Here is a 12906-nt window from a genome sequence, read left to right on the forward strand (position 1 = left end):
CTTTAAATAGCTGAGGTCAGTGTCTGGAGGCTTCCCGTTAATACCACTAACAGCATCCCACCAGCCGAGACGATTGGCCACTTTGTTACCCACTCTAAACTATTTCTGATTTTCAGCTTTATTTTCAGACACATCCTAAGAAATCTTGACTCCCAGCAAATTGACAATGCAGCCTTCTTTATATGAAGCCTTGTTTATAGGCCACAATTCTCCCGACAGATTTACAAGTGTCTGCGGAGTTTTAAAAGATGATTGCTTAACCGGCATTAAGTGAGACACGTAGGGCTGTGTAAATATTTTAGCTGGAATAGGGAATTTAATTTTTTAATGTCTGAGCCAAATATTGCATTAAATCTGAAGACAGTGGCAAACTGATTAGCAGGAGTTGCCAGCTTCATGCTTTGCCAGTGATTCTCGTAGCCAAGACTAGATATGAGAATTCATCTACCAGTTGAGGTTGTATGTTTTAAAATAACTTTCCATCTCTCTCTCCCTTCTCTTTATTCCTTTCTGTCTTTTCTCTTTTATTTCTTCATGATTTATTTAGATGTAAACACTTTGTAGAGTAAAAAATTACAGTTAGTGTGACTAACCCGTGAAGGCTGAAATGGGAACATGGGTCTGGAGGTCAGAGAGGCTGTAGAAGGCTCACAGCTGTCCTAGTCGAGCAACATGGAAACAGGTTCCTCTTGGCTAATGGGCTTGTGTATCATCATCACTAGTCTCTGTAGCCAGCTGATTGTTGTACTGCTGGAAGAAAATAATCCTAAAATCAGCAAGCATTGCTACCTCTTCCACATACCAATCTCTTTGAATTGCTGTTACCTTCCAGAATTATATGTGTGAGTGAATTCATCACTTAATTTTAATGAAAATTGCATGCACTCAGCATTTTGCCTCCAGAGGAAGTTATCTTTTATTTAAACACTTCCATGGAAAAGCATTTTTCTAAGTTGAGTGCTGGGTGAAATGGATGGTTCCATCTCAAGTGTCACTGCTTTGAGAGTTAGGCATCCTATCCACCAGGACTTGGCTCTGCCTTTCCCGATCCCATCAACAACCTGTTAATTTTCATCCACTGATTTCCACTTAAAGATGCTTCTTAAAGCAGTACTCACTCTGCTGCTGCTGCTGCTGCTAAGTCACTTCAGTTGTGTCCAACTCTATGCGACCCCATAGATGGCAGCCCACCAGGCTCCCCCATCCCTGGGATTCTCCAGGCAAGAACACTGGAGTGGGTTGCCATTGCCTTCTCCAATGCATGAAAGTGAAAAGTGAAAGGGAAGTCGCTCAGTCGTGTCCGACTCTAGCGACCCCATGGACTGCAGCCTACCAGGCTCCTCCATCTATGGGATTTTCCAGGCAAAAGTACTGGAGTGGGGTGCCATTGCCTTCTCCAAATACTCACTTAGTTGCCCCAAAATGTAGATTCCTTCTGTTCTCTGCAAATAGCTTGAACTGTAATCAGGTTTCCAGATCATTATATGAAATTGTGGATCTACAAGTCTGAGCATCTTAAATTTATATGTTCATAATTATATAAATGTATGCATGCATACTAAGTCACTTCAGTCATGTCCAACTCTTTGTGACCCTATAGACCATAGCCCGCCAGGCTCCTCTGTCCATGGAATTCTCCAGGCGAGAATATTAGAGTAGGTTGCCATGCCCTCCTCCAGGGGATCTTCCTGACCCAAGGATCGAACCCACATCTCTTATGTCTCCTGCATTGGCAGGCAGATTCTTTACCACTAGCACCACCTGGGAAGCCCATATAAATGTATACTTCTCCCAAAATGTGAGTGTTTTATGCAAATTTTAAATTTGCTTGTAGACATTCCCCAAATTCAGATAGCTCCACTGGCATTGGCAGCAGTATAATGGATATTCAGAATAAATGTGATACAGGGGCCTTTCAAAACTGCTGACAGGGACAGGCATCAACCCCAGTCTTATTCTGTGATTAATTTCTTACTAACTTCTGTATGTCACCAATTATCTTCACCTTTGAATAAATTACCTCAATGGGTAGATTGTCATCTCACTGTTTTCCAGCCTAGAGTGTAATCATTTCAAATGCAAGAACCATAGTATTTATATCACAGTGAAAGACATAATTCTAGCTTATATATAAAACCACCAGAGAAGGCAATGGCACCCCACTCCAGTACTCTTGCCTGGAAAATCCCATGCATGGAGGAGCCTGGTAGGCTGCAGTCCATGGGGTCGCTAGAGTCGGACACGACTGAACGACTTCACTTTCATGCATTGGAGAAGGAAATGGCAACCCACTCCAGTGTTCTTGCCTGGAGAATCCCAGGGACGGGGGAGCCTGTTGGGCTGCCGTCTATGAGGTTGCACAGAGTTGGACACGACTGAAGCGACTTAGCAGCAGCAGCAGCAGCAGCAGCATATAAAACCACCTCTGCAGAGTGATAGAGAAAGGTACAGTTTTACTTTCAAAATCTCCCTCCTTCATTCTTCCCAGTTTGGTACAATCCACGTTGTACCAAAAGCAGCTTGGCTGCTATGTATTATATCATGGACTTAAATTTTTGTTTTTAATTTTACCCATAATTTCACTTCTAAAATCCATCTTAAAGAAGTAATCTTAAACTCAGAATAAGTTTTTATGGGCACAGATGTTACTTACAACCAGAATAATGCACTATAAGGATAAGTAGAAAGGACTCTGGTATTCAACTGCAGGGGAATTGTTACAGGAACTGGGGCACATCCATTTGATGAAATTTTATGTGGCTGTTAAACACAGTGCTTGTGAATTTTGTGAAATAATATGAGAAAGTGTGCCTGATATGTTTAATAGAAATAATAAAGGTACATAAATTTCTCTATCAAGTAAAAGTATATAAAAATAACATATAAGAGCAACCTCTATAAAATTACGGAGGTGGGAGGGTGGTGGTGATGCCGAGACTGAGATACTGAAAAACAAAAGAAGTATTAACGTTTTAAATGGTGATTGTTGTGTTCGTGGTACCATGAATGACTTTTTTCCTACTTCATTTTTTGTAAGTGTGTTTTGCCTTTGTTTATATGTGTTTACCTTCATAATACTTGAAAGTGAAAGTTGCATCCGACTCTTTGCAACCCCATGGACTATATAGTCCATGGAATTCTCCAGGCCAGAATCCTGGAGTGGGTAGCCTTTCCCTTCTCCAGGGGATCTTCCCAACCCAGGGATCGAACCCAGGTCTCCCACATTTCAGGCACATTCTTTACCAGCTGAGCCACAAGGGAAGCCCAAGTATCCTGGAGTAGGTAGCCTACCCTTCTCCAGCGAATCTTCCCAACCCAGGAATTGAACCAGGGTTTCCTGCATTGCAGGCAGATTGTTTACCAACTGAGCTATGAGGGAAGCCCTCATAATACTTAGTTGAAGATAATTGCTGCTCTCCTCAAGTTCCCTTCCCCTTCAGATGCTCAGAAACTTCGTCTTTGCTGCCTGAGACTTCCCATTAGACCATCTACTCAGAGATGGAACCCTGCTGATGGTGACTTTTTCTTCCATTATAATACAACTTCCTTGTCTCTTGTTTGAAATCTACCCTCTCCAAACTCTTCTGAGAAATTAATGTTTCTTGTTAATATTAATGAATTCTTGTGTGATTGTATTTGCTTTCTCAGCTAATGTATATATGCATTTCTTCTGATGTTAGCATCTTTAGTTCAAGGGAAGACTTCTCATGATGGCAATTTTCATGGAGGTCACGGGAAGGGATGTTTTCAAACAAATGGATCACTTAACACTCTATAAATCAAAGCATGCCCAATCCATCTATATTTAGGCCTGGTCATGGGTAGGTGATTAATGAATATTTTTCATGCTAATGTCTCACAGGCCAAGGCAGCGTCTATAACCACATAATCATTGCAGTGGAAATTCTGACTCAGCTGTGATGTTTGATAGGAGGGACCTTTGAATAGTGCTTGAGACAATTCCGTGCAAAAGCTGTAGCTGGTGGTGCAGCTTTGCAAGTCTTTCCAAAAGTCCTAAAGCATGTTGGCATGTCCTCATTTGGCCTTTTCACTTCTGCTTAATTTTTCTCATGGAGAATACTCATGATCATGGGACATTAAGGTGAATTTGATCTTGGGCAGCCTCCCTCTGTGAGGTGAATCAGCATCATGGGATTCCCCTGAGTCCAAGCTTCCTGGTGGGTTTATTTTTACAGAGCATTTCTCTGAGGAAAGGGACACCCACTCCTGGTCTGAGTAGACCTGAGAAAATATCTTCTTGGATGAAAGGATCTTCTTCATTTTGCTTTTTTCTCCCCCCTAGCTTAACTTCTTAAACAAATGGCTATAGAATCTGTCTTCCCTTATTTCACCCCTTCTCCTATTTAGCTTCTGCCCTCCACGCGCCCCTCCATACCCTAAAACTGCTTTTGAGATGACCAGTGACTTCCCTATTGCTAGAATCAGTGGTCCCTTCTCTGTTTTCAATAGTATTGCGCAGGGTTAACTGTTCTCTCTTGCAGTAATGGTTTCCTCTTGTATCTTGTGACTCCCCACTCATGATTTTCTACTTTCCTGCTCATTCTTGATTCCGAAAGTTCAGGCTCTGTACAATGGTGCCAAATCAAATCTCAGAGACAGGGTTTTGGGTGAACTAGAAAAGAAAGGCTTTATTGCTTTGCCAGGCAAAGGGGGACACAGTGGACTCATGCCCCCGAAAACTATGTCCCAACCCAGGAGGATTTGATGAGGAGTTTTATAGCAACAGTTCAAGGGCAGGGTTGCTAATAAGATCGGGGTGTGTGCAGGGACTGCATTCTTCTTATCTGGTCTCAGCTGTTCTTGATGAGCTTCTCTGGTTCCTAGCCTCAGGTGGTCTTCTCTGGTATGAAGAGTTTAAGCTGCCATCTTAAAGAATTTAAAGATATTGTTATGTGTATCCCTTTTGGGCTTACCTCCTTAGCTCAGTCAGTAAAAAATCTGCCTGCAATGCAGGAGACCTGGGTTCGATTCCTAGGTCAGAAGATGCCCTGGAGAAGGAAATGGCAATCCAGTCCAGTATTTTTGCCTGGAAAATCCCATGGACAGAGGAGCGTGGTGGGCTCCAGCCCATGGGGTCTCAAGAGTCAGGCAGGACTTAAGGACTAAACCACCACCACCACGTGTATCCCTTGAGGAAGAACCAGGATCCTGCCCCAAGGCAGCACTATTGTGTCTTGGCTGCCCTTCCCTTCCCTTCCTGGATTAGCACTGTTCCAAATCTGCCCTTTGGCACTCAGGGAAAGTCACAGAGGCTAGAGTAGGGCAGAAAGGCTTCTCTGCCCAGTGCCCAGAAGCTCCACAGCATCCTGTTTGGTTCATTCTCCTCCTTTACTGCCCTCTCCTCTACTGCTTGCTTGTAACCTCTTCTCTTTTTTGCCTAACAATTCAACTATTTCCATGGTTTTAAATACTAGTGTTATGCCTGTGACTCACTGGTGTGATTTGTATCCCAACCACACTGCCTGGACTACAGACTATTATGTATAATGTGGGTGTGCAATTGACATCTCAAACTTAACATGTCCTAAGTCACACTGTTGACTTTTCTCCTCAGACTTATGGCCCCCTCGATTGCTCTGGTCAGGTTCTCTAGTCAAAACATATTAAAACTGAGACTTTTTTGTATATAATTACAGGCCTCGTACTTTTATGGTACTTTCTGTTCTCCTTTCCCTAATCAAAGTAGTTCCGATTCCTTTTAACTCAGTTCCTTGAGTCCAGTTCCTTTGAATCAGGACACTACAGATCCAGGAGAGAGAGATCTGTGTCTCTGAGGTTCAGTCATCCTGTTACCATGAAAGTGAAAGTGAAAAAGTCACTCAGTTGTGTCCGACTCTTTGCGACCCCCTGGACTATACAGTTCATGGAATTCTCTAGGCCAGAATACTGAAGTGGGTAGCCTTTCCCTTCTCCAGAGAATCTTCCCATCCCAGGGATTGAACCCAGATCTCCCACTTTGCAGGTGGATTCTTTAACAGCTGAGCCTCAAGGGAAGCCCAAGAATGCTGGAGTGGATAGCCTATCCCTTCTCCAGCAGATCTTCCTGACCCAGGAATTGAACTGGGGTCTCCTGCATTGCAGGTAGATTCTTTACCAACTGAGCTATCAGGGAAGCCCGTTACCATTTAACTTATCCCCAAAGAAAGTGAAAGTGTTATCACTCAGTCATGTTTGACTCTTTACGACCCCATGAATGGTAGCCCGCCAGGTTCCTCTGTCCATGGGATTCTCTAAGCAAAAATGCTGGAGTGAGTTGCCATTTCCTCCTCTAGGGGATCTTCCTGACCTGGGGATTAAACTTGGTTCTCCTGAATTGCAGGCAAATTCCTTACTGTTTAAACTACCAGGGAAGCTCTAACTTATCCCCAAAGATCCATGCATTTCCATAATACCTTAATTTTACTCTCCATATTTCCTGTTTCTGAAACTACTTCCCTCTTCCTTCATTCTCCTTGGCTGACTGGCTGACTCCTCCTTGGCTGACTGGCTGACTCCTCCTTGACTTTTGCAATTCTACTCATAAGTTACCTCTTTTGGAGAACCTTCCCTGCCTACCACTACCCAATTCCAATCTGAATTAGAGGCTCCTATCCAGTGTCCTATGACACTCTACTGTATTACACTTTGTTGATTTCCTTGTCTCTCTATGTTACTAGACTCTTATGAACAATTTTAAAGGAGAGATGACTGATACATGCATGCTCAATTGTGTCCGACTCTTTGCAACCCCATGGACTATAACCCGCCATGGGTCTTAGACCCTCTGTCCATGGGATTTTCCAGGCAAGAATACTGATGTGGGTTGCCATTTCCTACTTCAGGGGATCTTTCCAACCCAGGGATCAAACCCACTTCTCTTGCGTCTCCTGCATTGCCAGGTAAATTCTTTACCTCTGCGCCAACTGGGAAGCCTTGAAATGCCCAATTCAATTCAGTTCAGTCACTCAGTTGTGTCCAACTCTTCACGACCTCATGGACCACAGCACACCAGCCCTCCCTGTCCATCACCAACTCCCAGAGTCCACCCAAACCCATGTTCATCGAGTCGGTGATGCAATCCAACCATCTCGTCCTCTGTCGTCCCCTTCTCCTCCTGCCCTCAATCTTTCCCAGCATCAGGGTCTTTTCAAATGAGTCAGCTCTTCGCATCAGGTGGCCAAAGTATTGGAGTTTCAGCTTCAACATCAGTCCCTCCAATGAACACCCAGGACCAATCTCCTTTAGGATGGACTGGTTGGATCTCCTTGCAGTCCAAGGGACTCTCAAGAGTCTTCTGCAACACCACAGTTCAAAAGCATCAATTCTTTGGCACTCAACTTTCCTTATAGTCCAACTCTCACATCCATACATGACTACTGGAAAAACCATAGCTTTGACTAGATGGACCTTTGCTGGCAAAGTAATGTCTCTGCTTTTTAATATGCTGTCTAGGTTGGTCATAGCTTTTCTTCCAAGGAGCAAGAATCTTTAATTTCAAGACGGCAGTCACCATCTGCAGTGATTTTTGGAGCCCAAAAAATAAAGTCAGCCACTGTTTCCACTGTTTCCCCAACTATTTGCCATGAAGTAATGGAACCAGATGCCATGATCTTAGTTCTAAATGTTGAGCTTTAAGCCAGCTCTTTGACTGTCCTCTTTCACTTTCATCAAGAGGCTTTTTAGTTCTTCTTCACTTTCTGCCATAAGGGTGGTGTCATCTGCATATCTGAGGTTATTGATATTTCTCCCGGCAATCTTGATTCCAGCTTGTGCTTCCTCCAGCCCAGCGTTTCTCATGATGTACTCTGCATAGAAGTTAAATAAGCAGGGTGAAATATACAGCCTTGACGTGCTCCTTTCCTAATTTGGAACCAGTCTATTGTTCCATGTCCAGTTCTAACTGTTGCTTCCTGACCTGTATACAGGTTTCTCAAGAGGCAGATCAGGCGGTCTGGTATTCCCATCTCTTTAAGAATTTTCCACAGTTTGTTGTGATCCACACAGTCAACGGCTTTGGCATAGTCAATAAAGAAGAAATAGATGTTTTTCTGGAACTCTCTTGTTTTTTCAATGATCCAGCAGATGTTGGCAGTTTGAGCTCTGGTTCCTCTGCCTTTTCTAAAACCAGCTTGAACATCTGGAAGTTCATGGTTCATGTATTGTTGAAGCCTGGCTTGGAGAATTTTGAGCATTACTTTACTAGCGTGTGAGATGAGTGCAATTGTGCAGTAGTTTGAGCATTCTTTGGCATTGCCTTTCTTTGGGATTGGAATGAAAACCGACCTTTTCCAGTCCTGTGGCCACTGTTGAGTTTTCCAAATTTGCTGGCATATTGAGTACAGCACTTTCAAAGCATCATCTTTCAGGATTTGGAATAGCTCAACTGGAATTCCATTACCTCCACTAGCTTTGTTCATAGTGATGCTTCCTAAGGCCCACTTGACTTCACATTCCAGGATGTCTGGCTCTAGGTGAGTGATCACACTATCGTGATTATCTGGGTTTGAAGATCTTTTTTGTACAGTTCTGTGTATTCTTGCCACCTCTTCTTAATATCTTCTGCTTCTGTTAGGTCCATACCATTTTTGTCCTTTATTGAGCCCATCTTTGCATAAAATGTTCCCTTGGTATCTCTAATTTCTTGAAGAGATCGCTAGTCTTTCCCATTCTGTTGTTTTCCTCTATTTCTTTGCACTGATCGCTAAGGCTTTCTTATCCCTCCTTGCTATTCTTTGGAACTCTGCATTCAAATGGTTATCTTTCCTTTTCTCCTTTGCCTTTCACTTCTCATCTTTTCACAGCTATTTGTAAGGCCTCCTCAGACAGCCATATTGCTTTTTTGCATGTCTTTTTCTTGGGGATGGTCTTGATCCCTATCTCCTGAACAATGTCACGAACCTCCGTCCATAGTTCATCAGGCACTCTGTCTATCAGATCTAGTCCCTTGAGTCTATTTCTCGCTTCCACTGTATAATCATAAGGGATTTGATTTAGGTCATACCTGAATGGTCTAGTGGTTTTCCCCACTTTCTTCAATTTAAGTCTGAATTTGGGAATAAGGAGTTCATGATCTGAGCCACGGTCAGCCCCCAGTCTTGTTTTTCTGACTATATGGAGCTTCTCCATCTTTGGCTGCAGAGAATATAATCAGTCTGATTTCGGTGCTGGCCATCTGGTAATGTCCATGTGTAGAGTCTTCTCTTGTGTTGTTGGAAGAGGGTGTTTGCTATGACCACTGCGTTCTCTTGGCAAAACTCTATTAGCCTTTGCCCTGCTTCACTCTGTACTCCAAGGCCAGATTTGCCTGTTACTCCAGGTGTTTCTTAACTTCCTACTTTTCCATTCCAGTCCCCTGTAACAAAAAGGACATCTTTTGGGGTGTTAGTTCTAGAAGGTCTTGTAGGGCTTCATAGAACTGTTCAACTTCAGCTTCTTCAGCATTACTGATGGGGACATAGACTTGGATTACCGTGATATTGAATGGTTTGCCTTGGAAACTAACAGAGATCATTCTGTCGTTTTTGAGATTGCATCCAAGTACTGCATTTCAGACTCTTGTTGACCATGATGGCTACTCCATTTCTTCTAAGGGATTCCTGCCCGCAGTAGTAGATATAGTGGTCATCTGAGTTAAATTCACCTATTCCAGTCCATTTTATTTCGCTGATTCCTAGAATGTCGACGTTCACTCTTGCCATCTCCTGTTTGACCACTTCAAACTTGCCTTGATTCATGGACCTAACATTCCAGGTTCCTATGTAATATTGCTCTTTACAGCATCAGACCTTGCTTCTGTCACCGGTCACATCCACAGCTGGGTGTTGTTTTTGCTTTGGCTCTGTCTCTTCATTCTTTCTGGAGTTATGTCTCCACTGATCTCCAGTAGCATACTGGGCACATACCGACCTGGGGAGTTCATCTTTTAGTGTCCTATCTTTTTGCCTTTTCATACTGTTCATGGGGTTCTCAAGGCAAGAATACTGAAGTGGTTTGCCATTCCCTTCTCCACTGGCTCACATTTTGTCAGAACTCTCCACCAAGACCTATCTCTCTCTTGTGGCCCTACACGGCATGGCTTAGTTTCACTGAATTAGACAAGGCTGTGGTCCACGTGATTAGAGTGGTTAGTTTTCTGTGATTGTGGTTTCAGTCTGCCTGCCCTCTGATTCCTTTCTCAGTGCCTACCCTCTTACTGGGGTTTCTCTTACCTTGGCTGTGAGGTATCTCTTCACACAGTGGTATCTGCTCCAGCAAAGTGCAGCCGCTGCTCCTTACCTTGGACGTGGGGTATCTCCTCACGGCTGCCACTACTGACCTTGGACATGGGGTATCTCCTCTCGGCCACTCGCCGCTCCAGCACCGCGCAGCCACTGCTCACCCAGTATGTCTGGTTACATGTCTGTCTCCAACATTTACCAGTGACAAAAGTGCAGATACTCAATATTTTGAAGGTATGAGTATTTGTAAAACCCATAAAGGTGTTTTGTATGGTTAGAAACCACCCTGTCTCCTGTGATCAAAGTGCAGCTCACTCTAAAATCCCATCTCTGTGGAAAAAGAAGGGGCTTCCCAGGTGGCTTAGTGGTAAAGAACCTGCCTGCAATGCAGGAGATCCAGGTTCCATCCCTGGGTGGACAAGATCCCCTGGAGTAGGAAATGGCAACCCACTCCAGTATTCTTGTCTAGAAAATCCTGTGGACAGAGGAGCTTGGCAGGGTACAGTCCATAGGGTTGCACAGACATGACTGAACCGACTTAGCATGCATGTTGAAAAACAAAGATGTCCATAGGATTGGAAGGCCAGGGAATTGGAGGGTTGCCTTCCTGTGAAGTGTCTGCTCTGCACTAGGTCCAAACTTTGTGAAAATTGAGCTCCTTCTTCATTATTCACAGGCCACACTTACTCACAATCGCAAGCACTGTGAGATCAGTGAGGCTCTACTGAAGCTATGGGGATGCCCCAGAGGCCAGACTTCTCCAATTCACTTATATTCTCTTCCTACCCATAAAGGTCTGTATCCATCTCTCCTTCTGAGAGAGATCCAAACTCCTCTTCCTCCGTTACAAAAGACAGAATCCCATTTCCCTGAAGCCAGAATGTTCCTGAGGCCTCATCTGGAGATCCTGAGATGTTTGACTCCAAGAATGTTATCAGAGACTTGTTTCTAATTATTACTGTCCCCTTTCCAAGAATTCTGAATCTAGCTTTTGAGATGTTTTTTAAAAAACATATATCTCATATCTGAGTAAATGAATAGTAATGAAAATGACATGGTATCCAGTCTACGTTTGTTTTCCCTAGCCCCTGCCTCTATCTGTCTAGGTGTATTATACATATAAAGATGTATTTTTGTGTGGTTGTATACGTATGTACTAGAGACAGATTCGGAGAAGGCAATGGCACCCCACTCCAGTACTCTTGCCTGGAAAATCCCATAGACAGAGGAGCTGGTAGGCTGCAGTCTGTGGGGTCGCGAAGAGTCAGACATGACTGAGCGACTTCACTTTCTCTTTTCACTTTCATGCATTGGAGAAGGAAGTGGCAACCCACTCCGTGTTCTTGCCTGGAGAATCCCAGGGACGGGGGAGCCTGTTGGGCTGCCGTCTATGGGGTCGCACAGAGTCGGACACGACTGAAGCGACTTAGCAGCAGTAGCAGCAGCAGAGACAGATTCATCTATTTCTGCTTTATTGACTATGCCAAAGCCTTTGACTGTGTGGATCACAATAAACTGTGGAAAATTCTGAAAAAGATGGGAATACCAGACCACCTGATCTGCCTCTTGAGAAATTTGTATGCAGGTCAGGAAGCAACAGTTAGAACTGGACATGGAACAACAAACTGGTTCCAAATAGGAAAAGGAGTACGTCAAGGCTGTATATTGTCACCCTGCTTATTTAACTTATATGCAGAGTACATCATGAGAAACGCTGGACTGGAAGAAACACAAGTTGGAATCAAGATTGCCGGGAAAAATATCAATAACCTCAGATATGCAGATGACACCACCCTTATGACAGAAAGTGAAGAGGAACTCAAAAGCCTCTTGATGAAAGTGAAAGTGGAGAGTGAAAAAGTTGACTTAAAGCTCAACATTCAGAAAACGAAGATCATGGCATCTGGTCCCATCACTTCATGGGAAATAGATGGGGAAACAGTGGAAACAGTGTCAGACTTTATTTTTCTGGGCTCCAAAATCACTGCAGATGCTGACTACAGCTCTGAAATTAAAAGACGCTTACTCCTTGGAAGGAAAGTTATGACCAACCTAGACAGCATATTCAAAAGCAGAGACGTTACTTTGCCAACAAAGGTTCATCTAATCAAGGCTATGCTTTTTCCAGTGGTCATGTATGGATGTGAGAGTTGGACTGTGAAGAAGGCTGAGCACCAAAGTATTGATGCTTCTGAACTGTGGTGTTGGAGAAGACTCTTGAGAGTCCCTTGGACTGCAAGGAGATCCAGCCAGTCCATTCTGAAGGAGATCAGCCCTGGGATTTCTTTGGAAGGAATGATGCTAAAGCTGAAACTCCAGTACTTTGGCCACCTCATGAGAAGAGTTGACTCATTGGAGAAGACTCTGTTGCTGGGAGGGATTGGGGGCAGGAGGAGAAGGGGACGACAGAGGATGAGATGGCTGGATGGCATCACTGACTCGATGGGCGTGAGTTTGAGTGCAGTCCGGGAGTTGGTGATGGACAGGGAGGCCTGGCGTGCTGCAATTCATGGGGTCGCAAAGAGTCAGACACGACTGAGCGACTGATCTGATCTGAGAGACAGATTCTATCAGGGCACTAATAACTGTACTGCATGCATATAAGTGTATTCATTTTGTAGTTTACTTGGTAGTTTATTCATTTATTTAGCAGCTACTCTTTGAGTGTCTTGTTTAGACTACACATTAT

At 43.8% G+C, this 12906-nt stretch overlaps 1 protein-coding gene across 14 annotated transcripts in view; it reads left to right on the forward strand.

Moving 5' to 3' along the window:
- Window positions 1–12906, forward strand: part of FMN1 (formin 1) — a 497917-nt gene that overhangs the window by 364774 nt on the left and 120237 nt on the right. Inside the window, exon 18 of one of the 14 annotated variants that reach the window (XM_055537268.1) lies at window positions 11012–11265. The exons of the other annotated variants lie outside the window; for them this stretch is intronic. Within the exon in view, the coding sequence (XP_055393243.1) occupies window positions 11012–11169 (158 nt within the window). The 3' untranslated portion in view covers window positions 11170–11265. Of the gene's footprint in view, window positions 1–11011; window positions 11266–12906 lie in introns of those variants that run through there. 14 annotated transcript variants of the gene reach the window in all.

The sequence above is a fragment of the Bubalus kerabau genome, chromosome 10 (genome assembly GCF_029407905.1).
Source record: "Bubalus kerabau isolate K-KA32 ecotype Philippines breed swamp buffalo chromosome 10, PCC_UOA_SB_1v2, whole genome shotgun sequence".
In the NCBI taxonomy this organism is placed as follows: domain Eukaryota; kingdom Metazoa; phylum Chordata; class Mammalia; order Artiodactyla; family Bovidae; genus Bubalus; species Bubalus kerabau.